Below are 26,155 nucleotides of genomic sequence, written 5' to 3'. Positions count from 1 at the left end.
GAGAGAGAAAAGGAAACTGCTGTTGTGTGAGGGGTTCCGTACAGAGTGAATGGTTGGGGCAAAAGACTTAAATTCATTACAAGAGTAAATCAAGTGCAAGGTGGTGCTAAGAAAGATTAAAGAAGACAATTTTGGTAATACAGTCACACCTCAGCACTTCATGAAGGAGGTGGTCTCCGTTCCCAAGGGTCCAGGGAACTTCAAGATGGGGTGGAAGGCAGGAAGCTTTTGTAGGACAAGGAATAAGGAACAAGGAAACAAGTATAGAGCCCGGGGTGGCATGGCTTTGGGGGTTGGCTACTGGCCATGCTATGTTTCTGGTGCAGCAGAGTATTTACGGGAACACGAAAGCTATTTAAATTGTGGTTTGCTGACGTTGCTCCCTGGGCAGGAATCCCTCCATCTTGGGCCTAGAAAGTTATTTCAGCAAGGGTGCCATGGTATCCCTGACTTTTTCTCTCTGAGGACAGAGCTTCTCAGCAGGCAGACATTTTATGATTGTTTCAGTGTTGAAGATCTAGTTGGATTTTGTGAAGTGAGAGGTGACTGTTTTATTGTGTTAGCCTTCCTTATTTGAAGTAGGAAGATAGGAATTTTGGTTGGCATGAATTTTTTTAATGCCCAGATTTAAAAAATTTCTTGTGTTGTAAGCAGTGAGTTAGTTGGCATCAGGGTCTGCTTTTTCTGTGTCCATATGTCATCTTAGAATCTAGTTTGAGGTGAAGTTTGCTTATATCTTACCCATATGGGAAAAAATGCAATGACTTCCTCTCCCACTGGCTAATACTCTTTTGAGGAGTATATAAATGCTACACAGACAGGCATACCTTGGAGATACTGTGAGTTCAGTTTCAGACTACCGAAATAAAGCATGTATTACAGCAAAGCCACTCAAATGAACTTTTTGGTTTCCCAGCGCAGAAAGAAGTTATGTTTACACTCTGTTGCAGTCTGTTAAATGTACAGTAGCATTATGTCTAAAACAACAACATCCTTGTCTTATTTAATTATATACTTTCTTGCAAAAAAATGCTAACCATCATCTGAGCTTTCAGCAGGTCCTAATAACTGATCTCAGACCACCACAACAAATACAGTAATAATGAAAAGGTTTGAAGTATTCCAAGAATTACCAAAATGTAACCCAAAGAGACAAAGTGAGCAAATGCTGTTGGAAAAATGGTGCCAACAGACTTGCTCAACACAGGGTCACCACACACCTTCAATTTGTAAACACACCTGTGAAGCACAATAAGGTGAAAATAAAATGAGGAAGGCCTGAATAACTGTAAATATCCTTTATTCCTCTTGGGCCTATGATTTTCATCAATTTTTAGCCACCTGAGATTGGCCTGAAGCACTGATTCTGATTTCCCATTGTGAGTTTTGGTATATTCATCGGCACAGAACTCACCCCTGCCTGGTTGTGGCTGTGCTGATGGCAGGGCCAGTGGCAGAAGGGCTGGGACACCTGCTCATCAGCTGCCATAGCCACTCTTGGAGCATTAGAATAGGAAAAGGTGGTGTGTCAGGGTCCAGGATGATGCCATGCCTGCTGTGTTTAGGACTGTCTCTTGCCTCTCTACTCATTTTATAGTTACAAACTACCAGTGTTCACAAAAGAGTGGGCCTTTTGGTTCAAGTTGGTTGAGGCTTCTGCTAGTCAAAAGGGACTCTGGAGAGTTGACAGGCCACACTTCCAGAGGGCATTCTGTTGGTCTTCCCCCTTCTGGAATGACAGTTTAGGAAGAATATACCTCACTGGTTTTCTTTGAGCTCATTCTAAACTGAGCACACCAGGACTGTTGGATTCATTTTTCCTCAAATCCACACTCCCTAGGCATGGCGGCATGCATTGACTTGGTCCCTTGGGAAAATCACTCTTTGGTCCGGGTAGTTAGGTACATTGTGCATAAAAATGTATCTAACATCTAATGCAATATACTTGTAAGAATTAATTAGCTTCTAGAGGCAATCAAGTTTCAAAGGGAAGATCAACATCCTGAAAGACTATTGCACTCAGTGGTAGAGTTGTGAAACAGTATTGAAGGCTATTGAGAGAATATTAAAACAGAATGAAGGCAGCCTGCAGATCTTCAACGTAGCTGTTTTGACCTGCTGCCGTTTTGTGTGTTCCTACTGGCTGGGAGCTTTGGAGTCTTTAGTGATGAGCCAATCACAGACTTTCACCAAATGAATATGCTAATCTGGGGGAAACACTCTTGAAAACCATTCCAGTGCTGAATTGATGAATGTGCACCACTTCCCAGATATCTGCTCTGTTACTTTCCCTTTCTTAGTGATCTGCTAGCTGAGGTCTGGCCACCTAAAGTGAACCTCAACACCGACCATTCTTCCCTCAAACATCCTGCTAGGAAATTTCACCCCTTACGAGTAAGATGAGTAGACTAATTGTTTGTTAATTTGGTATCCTTTTAGATTATACATCCCAAAACTGATGATCAAAGGAATCGATTGCAAGAGGCTTGCAAAGACATTCTGCTATTTAAGAACCTGGATCCGGTAAGACAAATCTCACTAACCAGAAATGGGTTTTTTTTTTCCCAGTGTCAGAGTGAAGAACTGGGTAGGGTCTTAGATTTTACCCTCTTTACAAGCTAACATCACCCAGGATGATGTAAAGGCCCCACCGTGGATGCCTGCGTGTACAGTGGGGTTGTGTTCTAGGAGAGCAACCCCAGGCTTCGGAGGTGCTCTGTTGTCACAGCTAGGAGTTCACAGGCCTGCCTGCACCTTGTCTGGGGAAGACATTATCTCATCCCTCGAGGTTACTTGTTACAAACATTCCCCTGAGAAATGGCCCAGATGAAGAGAAGGTAGGACCTTGCATTCTTTGTACAGCCAGTAGGAACGTGCAGGAGGGTGCAGGGCCCGTGGTGGATTGCCTCTCTTACCAGCTAGTAATAGTAATTACATTTTAATGTGTGACTTGTCTGTTATACGTATTTTAAAGGTAACATTTTACTTGGCCTCAAAGGAGGAGGATTTCTTTTTCTTTCTTTCTTTCTTTCTTTCTTTTTTTTTTTTTTTTTTTGGTAAGGATTTCAAAATCTCTGGTCTTTGGTTCTGGGTGATTTTCTAGAATACCCTCTTTCAGTGTTTCGCCCTGAATTCTGACTTAATTGTTCTTTTCCTTCATCACAGATTATGCCTCTTCACTGCTCTGTGGTCCTTTGGGTTGCCATGATCCTGCTGCCATGATCCAAATGTGGGAAATGAGTCAACTCTTGTAGCTTACCTCAACTTTTCTTTGTTGGTCAAACGCAGCATTTTATAGTTTTCAGATTGATGTCCTGGAGAAGAAAGCATTAAATTAACACCTACTCTTTTAAAGATAAGGTCTTCTGAAGGCCATTTTTATAAAGAGGAAGGGACTGCATTATACCAAATCTTCTATACTAGGTCATGTGACACCTGCAACATTTTTAAAAAATCCTTTGTTTTGCGGTACCTGGGTGGCTAGGTCGCTTACATGTCTGCCTTCGGCTCAAGTCATGATCTCACGGTTTGTGGGTTCGAGCCCCACATCGGGCTCTCTGCTGTCAGCACGGAGCCCACTTCAGATCCTCTGTGTCCCTCTTTCTCTGCCCCTCCTCCACTTGCACTTGCTGTCTCTCTCTCTCTCTCTCTCTCTCTCTCTCAAAAATAAATAAACATTTAAAAAAATTCTTTTTTTCTAGTACCACATATGTGTCTTCACATCCTCCAGGAACACAGATTATACTTTGTGACTTTGGAGATGTTGTTTTAGGACCACACATTACAAGTTCTTGTCCAATTTGACTCAGGTCCTCTAGAATTCTGAGTTTGCAAAACTGTGAGTCTAAAGAATGGGGGTGTTGGTTGTTTAATAATGAAAAATTAAGAAATGAAATTAAGATAGAAAAATATAGGAATTCAGTTTAGAAATGGAAACATTTTCTTGTAGTATTAAATTACAGATAGAATAAGTGACTAACGGGAATTTGTGAAATTTTGATGGGCTTCCAAATAATCACATATTTCATTTATCTAGAATGATAATGATTCTGTGAAATAAAAGATACTTAAACTATGTAATTTCTTTCTTTATTTTTTTTAATGTTTAATTTTGAGAGAGAGAGTGCAAGCAGGGGAGAGGCAGAGAGAGGGAGACACAGAATCTGAAAGAGGCTTCAGGCTCTGAGCTGTCACCACATCGCCTGACGTGGGGCTCGAACCCACAAACCATGATATAGGTCATGACCTGAGCCGAAGTCGGATGCTCAACCGACTGAGCCACCCAGTCACTCCTAAACTATGTGATTTCTATTGATCGTCCACCAGTGCGAGTCCAAATAATCACCAGTGGAAAGATACAACTTTGTGTGTGTATGGGGGTGGGCATTGGAATTAAACTAATTTAGTATTTAACTCTTGCCCTTCAGGTACATGTGGAAGACAGCTGTAAAATTAATCCTCAGTTTTTCCCTTCAGCTAAACAGATTATTTTTCAACTAGAACTTTACATGGGGGGATTTCAGAGCTCACCGAAAACAGTGCTTCTCACGCTCTGCTGCGCCTGTAAATCATCAGAGGATCTGGTGAAAAATGCAGGGTCTCGTTCAGTAGGTCTGTCATGGAGCCTGAGAGACTGCATTTCTCACCAGCTCCCAGGTGAGGCTGATGCTCCTGGCCCACAGCTATGCTTCCAGGAGCAGGGACTAGGGCCAGTTGTAAAAATGCTCTAGTTCAGGTTTTTGGCACTCCCGCCTGTTATTTTGTTTGCATACTTTCCTATTGAATTGAACCCACATTTTAATGCATCAGCAATGACTAGACATTGCTATTCAGGTGCCTGTACACGAAGTGATAAACAGATGGGAGTGAAATAGCTGTTAGGCGTGTTTTCCGGGAATGCTTCCTATTCTGTTCTGTCCTCTAAATTGATTTTTCTTGCCATTTCAGCTTTAACTCTTTTAAAGCCCTGTAAAAAGTGCATTTAAAATAATTAAATTTGGGGTACCTGGGTGGCTCAGTCGGTTAAGCATCTGACTTCAGCTCAGGTCATGATCCCATGGTTTGTGGGTTCGAGCCCTGTGTCGGGCTCTGTTCTGACAGCTCAGAGCCTAGAGCCCACTTCAGATTCTGTGTCTCCCTCTCTCTCTGCTCCTCCCCCGCTCATGCTCTGTCTCTTTTCCTCTCCCAATAATAAATAAACATTTAAAAAAATTTTAAATACGGGCACCTGGGTGGCTCGGTCGGTTGAGCATCCAACTTTGGCCTAGGTCATGATCTCGCAATTCGTGAGTTCGAGCCCCGTGTCGGGCTTGGTGCTGACAGCTCAGAGCCTGAAGCCTGCTTCCATATTCTGTGTCTCGCTCTCTCTCTGCCCCTCCCCTGCTCATGCTCTGTCTCTCAAAAATAAATAAATGTTTTAAAAAAATCTAAAAAAAATTTTTTAATAAATAGAATAATTAAATTGCATAAAATAATTTTTTAAAAGCTATTACTAGTAGATTCTGGCAAGGAGCATCTTTATTTAATTAAAGTGATTATTTTTATAAACAGTAATTTTTTTGTAGCCTTCTTTTGCTTCTTTGATGAAAGTCTTCAATATGTATATATTTTTCAAAGGCCAGTTCATAGGGGAGGGAAAAAAAACAAGAAAAAGCCGCTTCACAAAATTAGCAAATTCATGAATTACCATTATTGAATATTTTATAGGGAAGAAACAAATGTATTTACATAGTTGCTTCCAAAAGATTTTTTTTTTAATTTGAGCCTGAACTGTCTTGATTTATTTCCCTACTATCTCAGATCTTTCTGGAAATGATGCAAAATATAGATGAGTAAAAATGTATGTTTCTCAACAAATCACCACCTGGAATTAAAAAAACCTCCCCAAACATGACAGTTTGAAGATTTTAGGTTAAGCTTGTGGTCTTGAACAGTGTTCTGGTTTCTCATGATATACGTTTTTTTTTACAGTAACCCAAATGCATTTACATTGAATGACATATTTGGCTCCTATAACCTGCTTATAAAACAGTGCCCTTCAGTTTGATGCCGTGCCCACATACTGTGCTCCAAAACCTGTATAAAGTGTTAGATGCCACAGAAATGCATGGTTCTTGTCCTCTTGGAACTTACGATTTGATGGGGGATCCAAATACCCACACCAAGCAATTTGGTAAAACATGGGAAATGCTGTAATGTAGTCAGGACACTGTGAGAGGGTGAGGGTCTCTCAGCCCCCTGAGGTTTCAGGAAGCTGGAGAGGCCACCTGAGCCGAGCCTCAGAAAATGAGTAGAGTAGGAACTTGGCAGGGGAAGAAAAGGGAGTGTTCTCACTGGAGCCTGGAGCAGAGGACACCCAGTGGAGGGAGCATAGGGTGTGTGTGTGTGTGTGTGTGTGTGTGTGTGTGTGTGTATGTGCGCGCGCGCACGCGATGTGTCATAAAGGACTCTTCTTGACCTCCACCCTGCAGCGTTGGCTGCCTGTTGAAGGCAGTGGGAAGTCACACTTGAAATACTTTAAGCAGCAAAAGTAGTAATCGAATGTGTGTGACGTCACTGTGGTGGCAGGGTAGAGGGTAGAAAAGTGGGAAAAGGGATTTAGGGAAGAGGGGTGGTTTCATAAAATATTCAGGATTAGCAGAAGCTGGCACTTTTTAGGGACTGGATGATTTGTGACCTGATGCACAGGGTCTAGGATGTCTTCTTCCCAGTGTCTCCGCTGGAATGACCATGAGCTGGTACCTTTTTCTGAAATGGGAAAATTTGGAGGAGAAAAGGGGAGGCAGTAATTACTCACTTATAAGAAGAATGATCTAGGCTTTGTATCTAGCATCTCATCTCAATTCCCTGAAGTTATTGTGTAGCTTGGAAATCTTGCACCTCCTTGGCCTCTGAACGTTTTTTCCTGGGAGTGCTGTGTATGCATACGTTGAGCACAGCATTTGTAATTATGAATCTCTTTGAAGATATCCTTTTCATGAATATTTCAATGCTCGACTCAGTAGGCCATTTTTCTTCTGCAATATTTCTAATTTGAGACAAACTGAAATAATTTTCCTAGGCTCTCTGATAGGTTCTTTCATTAATGGAGAGTAAATTGTTATTTTTGAAGTGAGTCAGAGACCTTTCACCAAGCACAGTCACGGGTCTGTGTTCCAAAGAATAAGCTGTGGAATTCCTACTGTGGTTGTCAGTCACTGGGAAAACCTCTGCATATTAAATATTTCCTAAGTTCTTTTCACTCTGTGCATAATGATGGGGAAAGTGCATTTTGATTGATTAGAACAGACACCTGTCACATTGAGAAGTTCTAGAAGAAATGATTGTTCTGTATTTTACCAGGAATTACTTTTCTATCAGTATGTGAATTCCTAAGCTTTATAATGTTCTAACATGCAGCCCATTCCAAGATGAGCAAAAAAAAAATAATGTATTTCATCTTTCTCTCCCATTTGACATTTAGAGAAAGAGCTAATCAATAAGGCTGATATTCCCTCTCCATTGGGCCTAAAAGACTTGGAATATAAATAGTAAGCAAAACAAAATATTAGTAAACCATTTACTCAAACTTCGTAACTTTGATAGGTGACCATATGTTGCCTGGTTGATGAACTCATTTGGATAAAATGGTCCCTGTGAGGCCAATTAGCACCACATCAAGACAGCACTGTTTTACTGCCACATTGGCTTCATCTTCCACAGGGGCTGCTCTTTCCCACGTAGGTGCCAGCACTCACACAGGAACTGGGGGGTGGGGAGATGAAAACCATTTCCTGCAGACCACCTCTATCATTCCTCCAGAAGCTTTTCTTAGCCCACGTGAAGATGCAGTAGTATGTTCTCTGTTTCAATGGAGAATTTGGCTTTTTTATTAATTAAAAATTTTAGGTGCACCTGGGTGGCTTAGTCTGTTGAGCTTCTGACTTGGGCTCAGGCCATGATCTCACAGTCCGTGGGTTCGAGCCCCGTGCCAGGCTCTGTGCTCACAGCTCAGAGCCTGGAGCCTGCTTCGGATTCTGTGTCTCCCTCTCTCCACCCTTCCCCTGCTCTCTCTCTGTCTCTCAAATCTTGCGGTTCCTGAGATCGAACTGTACATTGGTTTCTGCACTGACAGAACGGAGCCTGCTTGGGGTTCTCTCTCTCTGCCCCTCCCTCATACACTTGCACATATGTACCTCTCTTCCTCTCTCTCAAAATAATAACGTTTATTTAAAAAAAGAATAAAAGAATAGTCAAGGGAAGGAAATCCCCCTTCCACCCCTGCCTTCCAGCAGCCCAGCTTCTCAGGAGCCATGTTCTTTTAGTGTTCTCATGGTATTTCTTTAGGGTTATACTATGTATAGATCAGTACGTTGTTTTGTTTTTGTATTTTTCAAGTTTTAATTTAAATTCTCGTTAGTTAATATGGTAAAATTGGTTTCAGGAATAGAATTTAGTAATTCATTACTTACATATGACACTCAGTGCTCATCACAAGTGCCTTCCTTAATGCCCATCAACCATTTAGCTCATCCCTCCCCAACCCCCGCCAACTTCCCTCCAGCAACCCTTAGTTTGTTCTCTATATTTAAGAGTCTCTTATGGTTTGTTTCCCCGCTCCCCGCTCTTTTTTTCCTTCTGTTATTAATATTATTATTATAAGTTTATTTATTTTGAGAGAGAGAGAGTAGAAGAGGGACAGAGAGAGAGGGAGACAGAAAATCCCAAGCAGGCTCTACACTGTCAGCACAGAGCCCAGTGTGGGACTTGAACTCATGAGCTATAAGATCATGACTGAGCCAAAACCAAGAGTTGGAAGCTTAACTGACTGAGCCACCTAGGTGCCCCTGTTTTGTTTCTTAAATTCCACATGTGAGTGAAATCATATGGTATTTGTCTTTCTCTGACTGACTTATTTCACTTAGCATAATACTAGCTCCATCCACATCATTGCAAATGGTATGATTTCATTCTTTTTAATGGTGAAGTAATATTCCATTGTGTGTGTGTGTGTATACACACACACACACACACACACACACACACACATACCACATCTTCTTTATCCATTCATTAGTTGATGGACACTTGGGTTCCTACCATAATTTAGCTATTGTTGATAATGCTGCTGCTATAAACATTGGGTTGCATGTGCTCCTTCAAATTTGTATTTTTGTATCCTTTGGGTAATACCTAGTAGTGCAATTACCGGGTTTTAGGGTAGTTCTATCTTTAACTTTTTGAGGAACCTCCATACTGTTTTCCACAATGGCTGCACCAGTTTGCATTCTCACCAACAGTGTAAGAAGGTTCCTCTTTCTCCACATCCTTGGCAACATTTGTTAATTTTAGCCTTTCTGACAGGTGTCAAGTGGTATCTCATTGTGTTTTGATTTTGTATTTCCCTGATGATGAGTGATGTTGAACATCTTTCTTTGTGTCTGTTAGCCATCCGGATGTCTTTGAAAAACTGTCAGTTCATATCTTATGCCCATTTTTTAACCGTATTATTTGTTTTTTGGGTGTTCAGTTTAATAAGTTCTTTATAGATTTTAGATACTAACTCTTTATCTGATATGCCATTTGCAAATATCTTCTCCCATTCCATAGGCTGCCTTTTAGTTTTGTTGATTGCTTCCTTTGCTGTGCAGAAGCTTTTTATATTGATGAAGTCCCAGTAGATAATTTTTGCTTTTGTTTTCCTTGCCTCTGGCAATGTGTTAGAAAGAAGTTGCTATGGCCAAGGTCAAAGAGGTTTCTGCCTGTGTTCTCTAGGATTTTGATGCAAATATTAAAGACCCACAGCTAATATCATCCTCAATGGGGAAAAACTGAGAGCTTTTCCTCTGTGGTCAAGAACAAGACAGGAATGTTCACTCTCACCATTGTTATTTAACAATGGAAGTCCTAGCCTTGGCATTCAGACAACAAAAAGAAATAAAAGGCATTTAAATCAGCAAGAAAGAGGTCAAACTTTGACTACTCTCAGACACCATGATCCTTTAGGTAGAAAACCCCAAAGACTCCACCAAAAATTACTAGAACTGATATATGAATTCATCAAAGTTGTAGGATATAAAATCAATGTACAGAAATATGTTGCATTTCATTATGCCAATACTGAAGCAGCAGAAAGAGAAATCAAGGAATTGATCCCATTTATAGTTGCACCAAAAACCGTAAGATACCTAGGAATAAACCTAAGCAAAGAGGTTAAAAGATCAGTGTATCGTTTTTAAATTTTGTTGGCAGCAAACTTCCCACAGCGTTCTGCCCAGTTCTTCTTTTTACTGAACAATAATCTATATTTATGGAAGTTCCATATTCTTTTAAAAAATTATTTGTATCACTATTTATAAAAGTTTAAATTGGTAACATTTATATATTATAAAGCCATATCAAGAAAACACATTAACATTTTGCTGTTGTCTGATTTATTAAAATTGTATAACAAAGGAGGACCCATATCATCAAAATAACATTGAAAAAGAAGAGCAAAGTTCAGGACTCACACTTGCCAGTTTCAAAAATTTTACTACAGAGCTCCAATAATAAAAATAATGTGCTACCGGCGTGGGCAGACACATAGAACCAAGGAGTAGAATGGAGAGTCTACAAACAAACCCTATAGTTTTGATTGATACATTTGATCTGATGTCCATTTGATTTTGACAAGAGTGCCAAGACCATTCAATGGGGAAAAGAACAGTCTCTTCAGCAAATGGTGCTGAGACAACTGGACATCCACACACAGAAGAACCAGGTTGGACACCTCCTTTACACTGTACACAAAGATTAAGTCAAAGTGGATCCAAGACCTTAAATGTAAGCTCCCAAACTATAAAAACTCTTCGAAGAAAACACAAGGGTAAGTGTTCATGACCTTGGATTTAGGGAGACACCAAAAACAGGAATATGAAAAGAAAGAAATTGGACTTCATAAAAAATAAAAATTTTGTGCATCAAAGGACATTATCAAAAAAAAATGAAAGACATTCTGCTAAATAGAAAATATTTGCAAATCATATATATAAGGGCATGATCTCCAAAATCTATAAAAAAAACTCTTACAATCCAACAACCAAACAACAACCTAACTTAAAACTGGGCAAAATACCTGAATAGACATTTCTCCAAAAAAGATTTACAAGTGACCAATAAGCACGTGAAAAAATCCTCAACATGGCCAGTCATTGGGGAAATGTCAGTCAAAACCTCAATGAAATACCAGCGCAGCCTCACTAGGGTGGGTAATTTTTTTTTTTAAGGGAAAATAACAAGTGTTGGTGAGGATGTGGAGAAACAGAAACCCTAGTACATTGCTGGTGGGAAAGAAACTGGTTTAGGCACTGTGGAAAACAGCTTGGCAGTTTCTCAAAAAGTTAAACATAGAATTACCATAGAATTCAGCAGCTCCACTCCTGGGTATAACCCAGAAGAATCAACATAGATATTCAAACAAATACTTGAATATGAATGTTCAGTATTCATGCCCAACGTGTCAGCAATCCAAGTGTTCACTGATGGATGAGTGGATAAACATTATGGTATATTTACAGTGGGGTATCATCCATCCATAAGGAGGAATGAAGTATGATAGACCTAGAACAAGGACAGACCTTGAAAACCTTACTTACGTACACTAAGTGAAATAGTCGATGGATAAGGTCATATGTTGTATGATTGCATTATATGAAATATCCAGATTAGGTGAATCCATGGAGACAGAAAACAAGTAGGTGTTGCCAGGAGCTAGTGGGAGGGGAGAATAGCAAGTGACTGCTTGGTGGGCACAGGGTTTTGGGGAGCAATGAAAATGTTTTGGAACTAAGAAGTGATGGTTGCACAACTTTTTGTGGCCACTGAATTGTTCACTTAACCATGGATAATTTTATGGGAAATTTTACCTCATAAAAACATTTTGTATATGTAATTCATCTGAACATTTTGATTGCCATTAGTTTTAATATTTAATGGCTAAAATACACTTTAAGGATGCAATTAAATCAACTGCTTACAGACTCAATCACTGAAGTGCCTCCACTAAATCCCTGGGTACCAGAGAACATAGTTTGAGAAACACTGAGCTCTTTTGTGTATTCTAGGGTCTTCAAATTATTCCTGTATTCTGAGGAAAGATTTCTTCACCTAGTTTATTCTCACTAGCTGAAGTTTATCCTTAAGCCTTGTCAACCATGCTTTAGCAGAATAAAAATTTTATATAGTTTTAATAGTTGTTGAAGAATAGTTTGAGGTTTCTGGCTTCCATTTTAATAAATCTGTCCTAGCGAGGCGAAAGGTTGCTTCTTGAGGAGAACCTTAGTGACAAAGAAGAGTGATAAAAAATTTGCCACAGTCATTTTTGGTTTTGCTTTTGTTGTTTTTCTGTTCCGTTCTATTTTGGTTTTGGTGCTAAACCAAAAAGGATTGGAGTTAGAATTTGAATTCAGTAAGTTATTTAGGTAATCTCTATGTAAATTCTAGTGATGACTAATATAGGGAAGTTTTAAAAACAAGGATCTTGGAAACACATTTGCAATAGTTCTTTACTAACCTAGGTATTTTAATTGCCCAGATTATATTTCACAGTTAAGGTATATGGTGGTTTGGTGGTTCATTTTTCAGTATATTAGTGATCTTTGCACTGAAATATTCTGAAGTAGCCAATAATTACTCTCATTCAGGCACTGAATATAAGAGGAAATATATAATCTTCTTATTTGTATGTGGTAAGGAGGACTGTATGTGTGTGTGTGTGTGTGTGTGTGTGTGTGTGTGTGTGTGTGTTTTGTAACACTTAGTGGCAGTGATGGCATTTCGATTTCTTTGAGCTTGTTCACAGAAATATAAAGCTGATTATGGTTAGTCAAGAGAACATATTACAGATAAACATAAGGATTGTATCTTTTCTTTAAAAAAAAATAGGAGCAGATGTCTCAAGTGTTAGATGCCATGTTTGAAAAATTGGTCAAAGAAGGGGAACATGTAATTGATCAAGGCGATGATGGTGACAACTTCTACGTGATCGATCGGTAAGTCTCGTGTAACTTCACTGATGCAATGTAATGAACCTCTCGTGTGAAATCTCAGCGGTTCTCCTAATGACTGGCAAATTAATATTTGATCATTGCTGTTACCTCTTTATTCTTAGTACTACATAACAGGCACCAGAAACCTGCTGTGAATACGTGTGGTGAAATCACCTTAGAGCACGGAAGAAGGCATAGTTTATAGAAGAACTGATGATATTGGTTTGTGAAATCTATAAATCCCAGTCGTTTCCTGCGAGCTACCTTATTTATTAACTTCTGCTGGAGAGGACGCCTGTTATAGTTAGGACGGAAGCAGAGCACGGCCTTGGGGGTGTCGAATCCTATAACTCAACCTCTGTTATGTTTTTTAAAAGGTTCTTTTTTTTTTTTTTTAATGAACTCTAAAGTAAAACACGCCCATGGTAGGAGAGAGTAGTTAATGCTCTTTCCAGAAATTGTTCTGCATTCTTGTGCATTAAAAGCATTATAGAGAAGTGATTTTAAAGCACTGTAGAGAAATTATTTTATTTCAGTGAGAAGGCATATGTTCGTACCGAAAATGTAATTTCAGAAAACTTAAGTGGTGCTTTACGTGATCAGCGAACCATGTGCTTTAAGTGACAATTAGGTAAGAGCCCTAAACTGTTAATGGCAGAGCAGTCTGAACTGAGTCTTGAGGTCTTCGCTTTTGGAAAGCGATGATAAAGTGTTTATGAGACCATTGGCATCCCCTGCCCCTCCCATTCCAGGTGCAACACAGGACTTCTCCCTGCCAGTTCACTGGGTTGTATTTGCTGCTCTGAGTAGAGTTGTGCTCAACTCAGAACCTTGCAGAAAATCGCAGCCATGTGTCTGCACAGGCCTCGTTTCTTGACTCGGCCCTCCTACATCAGTGATCGAACATGCTCTCCACATCGAGGGTGCTCGCTGACTCCTCCATTCCCTCATCCCTAATGCCTCAGTGACCTGTAGAGCTGTTGGCAAGATGGTAGCCAGGGCTAGGGTGAGCTCTCCGATTTTAGAACAGAACCATTTATCCCATACGTAAATTAAAGTCTTGATCTTCGTGTCATTAACAGCCGTCATCAGTGAAACACCTCAGAAATTCCCTCAGCTTTTAAAGTGTATTTAACTGTAGGGGTATATGAGAAACCCAAATGTGGTTAAAAACTCCCTTACATTTCCCTTTTCGGTTAGCTCCTCATCACCCATTTGTCAGGTGAAAACTCCCAGGCACAGGGAAGTGACGGTAGTCAGTTAAAGTCAGCCAGCCCAGCATCCAGGTCTCTTGGCCACTGTTTGTGGTCTTTCCACAGCTTCACACTGCCTGACCCCTCATGTTATCAGGGAAGAAATCTATATGAAAAGGCAGTACAGATTATAGACTGACGTGATCGCAGGTGACTGATAGTTATTTTACTTCTCATCAGCACATTTGTTGTGTATTTTATTCTGTTCAAAGGAGGAAATGTAGAGAACGTGTTTAGTGCAAGTGTAGATAGTGCCAAGAGAAGAAGTAATCTGTACTTGAAAAACAGTCATGAAACAAATTTTAGAAGGTATCCTTGAAAAGCCATTCTGTCCATGAATGTACAAGCCAGTTAGTCTCTTATTAGTATCTTTGACTAGTTTCTAACGTTTTTTTGTTTTTGCTTTTGTTGTATCCTTATCATTCATAATCCTTTCCTAATCTTCAAAGCTCTCTCTTTTTTGTTTTTGTTAAGGGTTTAACCAACACGATAAAGGCAAAGAACTTCTGCCAGCTGCCCTCCTGGTGTTTCGGCCAGCCTTGAAGCCATGTTCTCTGATAAAATACAGTGTGTGGAAAGACAGTCTTCCACAAGAAGAATGCAGTTATATAGAGAGAGGATCTGTCAAATATGTAGCACAGTGCCATGCAGACTGAGTGTTACTTGCCTAGAATAAGAACCCAAATAAAAGATAAGCACAGAATAAAAAGACCTACAGAAAGACCAGAATCAGATAGTCTGAATTTCTACCACTTTTTGCTTTAGATTGGGGTGTCAGTCTACAATAAAGGGCCAAGTGATGTAAAGAGCTCCAGTAAATTTTTTAGGCTTTGTAGGCCATGTGGTCTCCGTCACAACTACTCAGCTCTGTTGTGGCAGTATATATCAGTGATCAGTAAGCCGTAAACAAACCCGTGCGTCTGTGTTCCAGTAAAACTTGATTCATGAAAGCAGGCAGCCAGTCTGTGGGCCATGCTTTGCTGGCCCCCCCTTAGATTATAAAGGACCCTTGTAAGTGTTGTACAATGGTGCTGACCAAATTGTTAGAGCTGTATGTTTTTTTTTTAAGTTATTTTCTTCTGGACCGCATGGGTGGCTCAGTTGGTTGAGTGTCTGATTCTTGATTTCAGCTCAGGTCATGATCTCACGGTTTGTGAGTTCGAGCCCGGGGTCGGGCTCCATGCTGACAGTGCAGAGCCTGCTTGGGAGTTTCTCTCTGCCCACCGCCCCCTGCCTGCCCCCCTCAAAATAAATCAATATTTTAAAAAAGAAAAGTATTTTCCTCTCATTTCAGAAGTAATACATGTTCATGTGGGAGACAGAACCTCTTTAATTAGGTAGTGAACATTCTAGAATCTTTCACTATTCTTAATGCTCAGAGATAAATACAGACAGCTTTGTTTCATATACATTCCTTCAGAAGGATGCCTACACATACACTATTTGGTTGTAGTCTTCTATTTTCATCATTTATTTTATTATTGTAAACTTTTATTGTTTAGTCTCTTTTTCTACCACAGACCCATGTATGGTCCTTATCCTCATCTAGGTGATGGTGTCTTCCTGCTTGTCTGGCACAGATGTTGTCTCTGGCACAGATGTTGTCTCTGGCACATACTGATGCCCTTTTATTCCTTATCAACCAACAGAGGAGAAAGGAAGCTGGAAATGGGATTTTTCTTGCACAGGGCTCTTCTCTGAAATTATGTTTGATAGTAATGAGATTTTGCTTGAATTATTTTTACCTCTTACTTTTCATATGTCCAACAGAGGAACGTTTGATATTTATGTGAAATGCGATGGTGTCGGAAGGTGTGTTGGTAACTACGACAATCGTGGGAGTTTCGGTGAACTGGCCTTAATGTACAATACACCCAGAGCAGCTACGATCACTGCTACCTCTCCGGGTGCTCTGTGGGGTTTGGTGAGTGAAATATTTACGTGACCACGATGTTATTTGTCAATGTTGTTATGACGGAAGACAGGTAGATGGAATTATTTTAGTTCTAATAGCTGGATTTCTTTGCCATCCTCATCAGCCATCAGGGTATTTGTTATATAGTGGATGCTGAACTGTTGGGTCTGTGCTGAGACTGTGCTGAGTTAAATCTTCACGTTCTTTCCCTGATCAAGTCAGGAGCGTAGCCTCCTGGCCCTGGGAAGGATACTCAGATCCAAAATGCTCTTAAAAACCAGCCACCCAGGCAAATGCACAGAGCCTTCAGTGTTGTGTTCTCAGATAGCTTTCCGTGGTGTTATATTATCTGTGCTTCCCAAAGTGTGCCCCCCCCCCACCCAGTAGCATCTGTATCACTTGGGTACTTGCTAGAAATGCAAATTCTGGGGGGTCCCACTTACCAATTCGGGCGCACTGACTCAGAAGCTCTGGAGATGGGGCCCAGTGATCCGTGCTTGAGCAAACCCACCATGTGACTCTGGCGCCTGAGAGCATTTGAGAATCCTCCATAAACAGATTCTCTTGGTGTGCTATAAATTGGTAACAACTTGGCATTGAAAAGCAGCTGGGTAGAGAGAGAGTACTTGATGTCAGTGCTTCTCACACACATGAGAATTACTTTGCAGGAGGCGGGGGCAGGGGGTGGTTAAAACAAATCCTTGCTGAGGCCGCACTATAGACTAATTTAATCAGACTCTGTAGAGTTGGGTCCTGGGCTTTTAAAATGAATTTGTTAATAGTGATATTTGTATAAGGCTTAAAAGTCAGTTTAAAGACACTTGGGTGAGGTGGGAAGGGAGGGTTTTTTCATACGTGGTATCAGGGTGCAGAGTAGCCGATTCTAGAAGACTATTTAAGATGGTGCTTCTCAGACTCCAGTGTGCTTACCTGGGAACATAGTTAAAATGTAGATTCTGGTTCACTAGGTCTGGAATGAGGCCTGTGATTTTGTGTTACTCATAAGCTCCCAGGGCACCCCAGTGCTGCTGTGCCCAGAACACACTATTTAAGTAGCGCTGATTTAAGGGCATGTTTGTGATACTTGTATTTTCCTTTTAAATTGTTGAAAACAGCCCACCCTGTAGTTTCAACACAGATATATTCGCTCAAGAATCCTTTTGTGGAAGGAAGAGAGGTTGAGAAATTGGAAGTCTGTTAGGATCTGGTTCCCAAGGACTATAGCTTTACAGAAGTAGCACATTACTCGGTGACGTCTCAGCATTTAACTGTGAAGCAAATTCAGTTGATAAAAATGTCTTGCTCAAAGAAACAGTACATACTGTATTTCCTCTTATGAGAATCAGGCAGTTATTGTTTACATAGTAAAGATGTGATGGGTCTCATTTTCAGATGTACAAGAAAAATGGGAATTGTTTCACACGGGAGGAAACTCATTGTCATCTGAAGTGTTTCAGGGACTATTAAAGATTTGAACACCCAAAGCCAGCTAAGTAGAAACTCCTGACCAGACCAGGCTAGGTCCATAGGAAGTGTTTGCCTGTCATCAGAATGGTGGGCTGAACCCACAGTCTGCTGTGAGCTGTTTCATTAAGGAAGGCACCAGTTAAAAATGTATTTATTCCAGGGGCACCTGGGAGGCTCCGTCGGTTAAGTGTCCTGGTGCACCTTAAACTATGTATGGAGGTCCAGCATTTCCCAGTGTGTGATACTCAGGCCATCAAGAAGGATCAAGCATTTTCAGAGATTTTTACTCATCTATAGATGTTATTAAAGTGGGCAGTTTGTGATGGTCACCTTTGGGTATGTGCATGACCACAGTGACTTTTTAAAGATTAGGATAGTGAACATATCACTTAATATTTCAAACCTGGTTTTTGAAGAGCAACTTATCAAACTAGCTCCTTTTCAGAGAAAGTCGAGTAGAAAAGATACTTTTCTTTAAGGGCAACGGATTGGAGCTCTGCCATATATGTGCAGGTATAAAGATAAGCACATCCCAAGAGAAAAGTCCTTTGTGGACTCGTCTGACTTTGTAAATAGGACTCTTCGCCTTAGGGGATTAACTGATGTGCATGACCCTGCCCATGATTCGGGAGGCCATGATTGATGTGGCTAGGGTGAAAACTTTTGAAGTGGGCATTTCTGGATTTTAATTATATGTCACAGGGGGTGTGAAGAGGTGGGCCACTAATAAAATTTTTCCCGAGATGTACACTACTTTGTGGTTCGTCTCTAAATCACTAAACTATTTCTAGTCTTCTCTGTTTTGCAATTAACTCTGTCCATTAAACAGTGTTGCAGTTGGTTCCCAAATGATTATGTATCAGAATCACTTGGGGAGCTTTTATGAACTATAGATTATTGAGCCCTACATGCAGACACTGTTTGAGTCATTCAAGTCTGGGATCTGAGAAACCTTTGTTGTTGTTGTTGTTGTTGTTGTTGTTGTTGTTGTTGTTAACGCTAGAGCTGATTCTCATGCAGACCCAAGCTTGGAAATTATTTTAGTAAATTTACTAATTACCTTGCAAATTTTTCTCTTTTAAAAAAAGTTATTAGGATTGCAGCTCCAAATTACAGCTCTTGTAAAATTGTAATAAACTAAATGGGGGAACAGGATGTTTGCTTTGCTTTCCTAGAGACTTATGCTCTCCACACTCTCATTTTTTCCCGTCCTACCAGTTCAATTAAATTCAGCCTTACTATGTCAGTGCAGTAATTTAATAATTAATGAACATAACTCCATTTTATTTTATATTAAAATGGTGTAATTGATTATCAGTGAATGACTAATTATGGGGACTCTTTACTATGAACTATTATGAATAATGTTTTGTAGAAATTTTTCAAAGTAGTTTGTAGGAAAACCATTTTTTGAGCTGTTTATTATCTTTAAAATTTTCCCTAGTTCCTTAATTGAGTTCTGTATCTTTGAGGTTAAGTAGTGTAAACAGAGGAACGTTTTAGGGCCCTGAGAATGGTAAACACTGGCATTCAGCTCTGACAGTCAAGAAAGTCATAGTTTCTCTGTGCACATTTTTTTAAAAAAGAAAAACTCTGACACACTGTGGATATGACAGCCTAGCATACATGATTTTTTAAGGTCTCATAGTTGCCTTATGATTAAAAAAATTTTGGGGGTGCCTGGTTGGCTCAGTTGGTTAAGTGTCTGACTCTCATGATCTCACAGGTCATGATCTCACAGTTTGTTGGTTTCAGGCCCGTGTCGGGCTCTGTGCTGACAGCTCAGAGCCTGGATCCTGCTTCAGATTCTGTGTCTCCCTCTCTCTCTGCCCCTCTTCCAGTCTCTCTCTCTCTCTCTCAAAAATAAACAAACATTAAAAAAAAAATTTCTAATAGTGTTTTTCATGTATTTTTTTTCTGCAGCCCACATCAAGAAACACATTAGGAAATCTCACAACCAGCGCATGTGTATGTGTGTCTTTGTGTATAACTGAAATAAATCCCTAAATAACACTTTACTAAAAGATGTGCATGCTGAGATTTTCTATTTATTTTTTATAAAAATGCTGGTCATGGATGAAGGGAGTCAAAAGGAACAGACTTCCATTTATAAAATTCATACAACCTGGGATGTCATGTACACCATGGCCACTGTAGCTCATAATACTGCATTGTATATTTGAAAGTTGCTAAGAGGGTAGATCTTAAAAGTTCTCTACTGGAAAAAAAGAATTCGTAACTATGTATGGTGATGAAAGTTAACTAGACTTACTGTGATCATTTCTCAATATATATGAATACCAATCATTGTATTGTACTCCCTAAACAAATTCAGTTTTGTAGGTCACTTATACCTCAATTTAAAAAAATGCTGGTATGTTCCACTGAAACGATTTTGTGACACTCTTGGGCTGTCATCCACAGTAAAAGAACTTGTGCTATCCTGAACTCAGAGACACACAGTGGTGGCTTCTGGAGACGGGGTGGTGTGGGGGGCATGTTGGTCAAAGGGTACAGATTTGCATTTACAAGGTGAATGAGTTCTGGGGATTGAATGAACATGATAATTATGGTTAACAACATTGTATTGTTGCTAAGAGAAGTCTTAAATGTGGTCCTTACAAAAAAGAAAAGGGTAATTATTATGTGAGGTGGTATTAACTAACTCTCTGTGGTAATCATTTCACAAGGTATATAAGTGTATCAAATCAACAAGTTATATACCTTAAACTTACACAGTATTATAGATCCTTTGGATCTCAATAAAGCTTGGAGGAAAACCAAGATGGTCCTATTGCCTTTTTTTAAATGGTGCAATAGTGCCACCTTGTGGTTTGTCCCAATTACACGTTGACCAGATCTGTTCTGAATTAAAGGAAACTCATGTTTCCTTTAAAAAAAATGAAAGTAATATTTTATATGGGTGTATATTTTATGGTTGAAGAAATAAAAAATCTGCAAAGGATAATAATGGTAACCTTTTATTTCAAGGTCTTCAGTTATTGTTTGTTCCTTATAGGGAATAGAATGAAACTACCTCTTCAAACTTTTTTCCTAATAAAATCTGTCTTGTAACTGTATTTGTGTCTGCTGTTCTGCCTTTAGGACAGGGTAACCTTCAGGAGAATAATTGTAAAAAATAATGCCAAAAAGAGAAAAATGTATGAAAGCTTTATTGAGTCACTGCCATTCCTTAAATCTTTGGAAGTAAGTATATGTATATGCTTTTGTTTTATTTTGCTTTAAAATGTTTGGAATATTTTGTTCCATAGAAAAGTTTCTTTGAATAAAAATGTATCCACATTTTTAGTTGAAAAAATTAAATTGTGGTGTTTGTATAACTTGGTATTTCTTTTACTACCTATGACTGCATTTGTTTTATTTTGCTTAGTTTTACAAGTAATAGACTTCTGTGAGTATCTATAACATATTTATATGTGGGTTTTATCTAAAAGCAGACCTAATTAGTATTTACCCAAAGAAAACAAAAATACTTATTCAAAAGGTTACATACATCCCAGTGTTTAAAGCAGCTTTATCTACAATAGCCAAATTATGGAAACAGCCCATGTGTCCATCCACTGATGAATGGATATAGAAGATGTGGGACATATACAATGGAATATTATTCAGCCACAAAAAAAGAATGAAATCTTGCCATTTGCAATGATGTGGATGGAGCTAGAGAGAGTATAATGCTAAGTGAAATAAATCAGAAAGACAAATAGCATATGATTTCTCTCATGTGGAATTTAAGAAACAAAACAAATGAGCAGTGGGGGCGGGGGGGAAGTAGAGAGAGAAACCAAGAAACATACCCTTAACTATATAGTCTCATGAGAACAAGCCGATAGTTACCAGAGGGTGGGGGTATGGGTAAAAATAGGTGACAGGGGTTAAGGAGGACACTTGTGATGAGCATCGAGTGTTGTCTGGAAGTGTTGAGTCACTGTATTGTGCACCTGAAACAAATATTACGCTACATGTTAACTAACTGGAATTTCAATAAAAACTAAAAAAAATAAGAGCAGACTGAAAATAATATATAAATGTAGGCAGTAGCACTAGTTGTGCCTTTACAGGGACAGCTTGTCAAAACGGTGTGTCCTCCCTGGCCTCTCCTTCCCAGTCAACTCTGCTGTTTACTCCTCTTCTCCTTCCTCTTCACATTGGCCTTCCAGGGTCTCTTCTGTTTTCCGGCTACACTTACGCACTTAGTGAGCTTGTCATATCCCCTGGCTGTAAATACTGCCTATATGTTGATGCCTCCTGAAATTGACATCACTAGGCAAGGTCCCTCCCTCAAATGGCCGATATATTTATCCAACTGCATATTTGACCTATGCCCTAAGATGTCTAATAGATATCGCAAACCTAGTGCATCCTCGACCTCCTCCCCCATGCCTTCCCCATCTTACTGCACCTTGGCCAGAAGCCTTGGGATTCATACTGACTCTTGTACTGAAATCTCCTTCGGCTGGGTTGTCAATACATGCCTGGTAGAGGTTCTGGCTGCATGACAGAATGTGTATGAGGCAGCTGTTAATATGTAGCAGCATCTCTTTTAAATGAAAGGAGATCAGGGGCTGGAAATCCAGATGCCTTCAGATTTGGACAAGTAACATAAAGGAGAAAACGAAGCCAGGATGGGATTTGGGTCAAGCTGGACGACAAGTGCTCCAGCTAAAGATCAGCAGCTAGTCTCCCACAGCTTGTAGCTGGTGCCATGTGCAAATGTGGGCCGGGTGTTGTGAGTCTCCTTCCTGATTTTTCAAGAGAAGCTGAAAATTAAGATTTTTATGAGAAATCTATTTTAAAATGCTGGCAGTTCATTAATCCAACACACACACACACACACACACACACACACACTGCTGGGTTTATTTGGCTTAAAGGCTACCAGTTTTTAACTTCTGAAATAGGATTACCCAGATCATCTGTGTGATATTATCTTTTTTTTTTTTTTTTAAGGTTTCTGAACGCCTGAAAGTGGTAGATGTCATAGGCACCAAAGTATACAACGATGGAGAACAAATCATTGCTCAGGTATAGTCCTTTTTAGGTAGTTCACCTTAGGGTTATATTCCGAAAGGTTCTTAACATGTGGCAGATCTTGACCAATTTTTCATATGTGTCTATAATTAGTATGCAGTGATGGATTAAATGATTATTAGTTCCACCAAATGACCTGTTAAAAGTGGTTTAATTTATAGCCATTAAGCTATCTGAATATTTTTATTTATATAATTAAGTCCCGATGAACATGTATTAAATCATCACATGGATTTCTGGATAATTTTATTATTTGTACGTGACATGAAATTCAAATATATCTAAACAATAAGATGTTGTTAATGATCAGAAAAAACAGGTGGGTATTCCTCGAGATAGTAAGGACCCAGTAGGTGCACTGGGAGTTATTGCAGAGTTTTGCACGATGAGTTCATGATGAGACCTCCTGGGGCTGCTCCCTGATAAAATTAATCAAGAAGGGAACACACTGCACCCTGTACTTTTTAGGTTTCCAGGCACTAAATTGGGGCCAATGTGCTGTTTAACCCCTAAAGCTTTTCTAAGATCCCAGTTGTAACCTTGGTTACAATAGAGCTGCGGAGAAGTAGGATTTATGAAAACAGTTGAAGTTCACAGACACAGCTACAGATCTTGTATTAACTTGTATTTCCTAGTTACAGTTTTGAAGTATTGAGTGAATGATTTAAACAGATTTTAAAAGATTCTGTAATATTTGTATCCTGATATTGATACCATATTATAATCTTCATCTAAAATATTGTCTCTTCTGGGGTGCCTGGCTGGTTCAGTCAGTAGACCATGGGACTCTTGATCTCAGGGTCGTGAATTTGGGCCCCACGTTGGGCACGGAGTCTACTTTAAAAAAATAAAAAATAAAGAATACTGTCTCTTGATATATGTGAAACAAGATTCAAGGTCTGTGAGACTTGAGGAAAGAATAATTTTTTAGAAGGAAAATAAGTAAATCGCTCTCTCCTATCATACATATGCATGTATACACAGATTAGTCAGGGATTGGAGAGAAGTGGAGTCAAATTAGAGAACAAGGCGAAGGTTCTACAAAGGTGAAAAATAACAAAGTACAGAGCACTTTTGAAATGACTTTTTTAGCCTTTTATTTTGTAATAATTACAGATTTGTGGTAAGTTGCAAAAGTCAGAGAGGTCTCATGCCCTTCTCCCCCACTGTCTGACGGTGCGTCTTGTATCACTACAGTTCAATGTCACACCTAAGGAACTGACAGTGGTACGATCCATAGACCCTGTTTCACCACTTTTACATCGTTTTGAGCGCAGTTTTCTTTTTTCTTTTCTTTTCTTTTTTCTTTTCTTTTCTTTTCTTTTCTTTTCTTTTCTTTTCTTTTCTTTTTTATTTTAGAGAGAGTGCGCACAAGTTGGGGAGTGGCTCAGAGGGAGAGAGAGAGAGAGAGAGAGAGAGAGAGAGAGAGAATATCCCAAGCAGGACCAATGTGGGGCTCGATCCCACCCCTGAGATCATGAACTGAGCCGAAATCAAGAGTTGGAGGCTCAACCAACAGAACCACCCAGGTGCCCCTAGAACACGTTTTTTTTAAAAAAATGCCTAGGGGCACCTGGGTGGCTCTGTAGGTTGAGCGTCTGACTTCGGCTCAGGTCATGATCTCACGGTTTGTAGGTTCGAGCCCTGCGTTGGGTTCTATGCTGACGGCTTGGGGCCTGGAGCCTGCTTTGGATTCTGTGTCTCCCTCTCTCTCTGCCCCTCCCTCGCTCACACTCTGTCTCTCAAAAAATGAATAAACGTTAAAAAAATTAAAAAAAAAAAATGCCTGGCTGGCTCAGTCGGTAGAGTGTGCGATTCTTGATCTTGGGGGTTGTGAGTTCGAGTCCCATACTGAGTGTAGAGATTAGTTAAAAATAAAATGTTAAAAAAAAGTAACACAGTAGTCTCTAGACCTATTTTTATTTAAAATACTTGAAAATTTAACATGAAGCTCTGATGAGAGATTATATATTATACTTAGGGTTTACTAAAGATCTTTGTAGATATTAGTTGTCTTTTAAGTGTTTATAAAACATTCATGTCTATATTACATAAACCTAGACAAAAATGTGTAAGCTGATACTGTATTTCTTACATTTTATGTACTAAGGAATTTCGAAAAACCAAAGTTTCTCTAGAATCACTTTGAGAGGCTCAGAAAAGTCAGGATCTGTTATTTTCTGTATTACACTATTTAAATAGGAAGGTATCATCAGAAATCAATACCCAGTTCACTTAAAACCCAAAAGCAGGAAAAAGCAGGTGTGTAGTTAGAAATGGCAACACTTTCAGAAGCCTTTTTTAGGCTCCCCCCCCCAGGTGGTGTGGAATGTGGCTAAAGACGACAGGGCCAACGTGGATTGCTTCCTGATGAGCCTGGTTGCTTTCTCCTCTTTGAGAGTTTCTCCCCTTTGGGCCACTGGTGCTAATTGCTTGTTATCAGAGGGTGATGCAGGGTGTGCATCTGAGTGCTTCTCCCAGAGCGGTAGGAGCGGCCGGCAGAGCGGGAGGTACTACTAGGAAATGGTGCTGCCATTTCTTTCTCTCTCTCTCTCTCTTTTTTTATGTTTATTTATTTTGAGAGGGTGGGGGAGGGGCATAGAGGGAGGGAGAGAATCCCAAATGGGATCCACATGGTCAGCACAGAGCCTCACAAGAGACTCGATCCCACAAACTGTGAGATTATGATCTGAGCCAGAACCAAGTCGGATGCACACTTAAGTGACTGAGCCACCCAGGCGCCCCCAGTGCTGCCATTTCTGACTGTGGACGTGGTCATCCAGGCTGGAGTTGGGGCCAAATTTTTACTTCAGCATTTGCCATGGTTTTGTTTTGTTTTGTTTTGTTTTGTTTTTTGGCTAGTTTTAGCAAGAAAGGCTGTGGTAGGAAGTTTATTAATTTTACAAATGAGCTCATTACTTGTGGTTGTCGAGGACAGCCTTTCAATTTAGACAGAGTCTGTTCCTATGGAGCTTCACTTGTCCGGCACAATCATCTTCACTTTTCGGGGCTTGAGAGGCAAGGGGATTGTTGTCACCCGAATTTGCATTTTTACCCTCGGTGCTTGTTTCTTTCTTACAGGGAGATCTGGCAGATTCTTTTTTCATTGTAGAATCTGGTGAAGTGAAAATCACTATGAAAAGGAAGGTAAGTGTTGGCAAGTCCCAAACACCCATGGGGAGCAAGGAACACCATAGGTTTCCTTTCTGATGCTTTAGACTAAGGTTAGCTCGGTTTTCATAAGCTGAGTCAAAGCGCATGCTCTTACTTCCCTTGTCAGGGCAAATCCGAGGTGGAAGAGAATGGCGCAGTAGAAATTGCTCGGTGTTCCCGGGGACAGTACTTTGGAGAACTTGCTCTGGTCACTAACAAACCCCGAGCAGCTTCGGCGCACGCCATCGGGACCGTCAAATGTTTAGGTAGGAGTCACAGCACTGTATGTGCTCCTCCGGGTGGAAGCT

The 26,155-nt window shown here is 39.9% G+C and overlaps 1 protein-coding gene across 1 annotated transcript in view; it reads left to right on the top strand.

Moving 5' to 3' along the window:
• The window catches only part of PRKAR2B (protein kinase cAMP-dependent type II regulatory subunit beta), a 100,022-nt gene that overhangs the window by 69,767 nt on the left and 4,100 nt on the right, over positions 1–26,155 (top strand). Inside the window, exons 4-10 of the mRNA XM_060633777.3 lie at positions 2,440–2,523; positions 12,904–13,010; positions 16,031–16,184; positions 20,748–20,849; positions 22,614–22,688; positions 25,776–25,841; positions 25,975–26,113. Coding sequence (XP_060489760.1) covers positions 2,440–2,523; positions 12,904–13,010; positions 16,031–16,184; positions 20,748–20,849; positions 22,614–22,688; positions 25,776–25,841; positions 25,975–26,113 — 727 coding nt within the window. The remainder of the gene's footprint in view (positions 1–2,439; positions 2,524–12,903; positions 13,011–16,030; positions 16,185–20,747; positions 20,850–22,613; positions 22,689–25,775; positions 25,842–25,974; positions 26,114–26,155) is intronic.

The sequence above is a fragment of the Panthera onca genome, chromosome A2, assembly GCF_046562875.1.
Source record: "Panthera onca isolate mPanOnc1 chromosome A2, mPanOnc1 haplotype 2, whole genome shotgun sequence".
NCBI lineage: Eukaryota > Metazoa > Chordata > Mammalia > Carnivora > Felidae > Panthera > Panthera onca.
The sequence above is the reverse complement of the archived record's forward strand: the minus strand, read 5'-3'. Positions and strand labels throughout refer to the sequence as shown.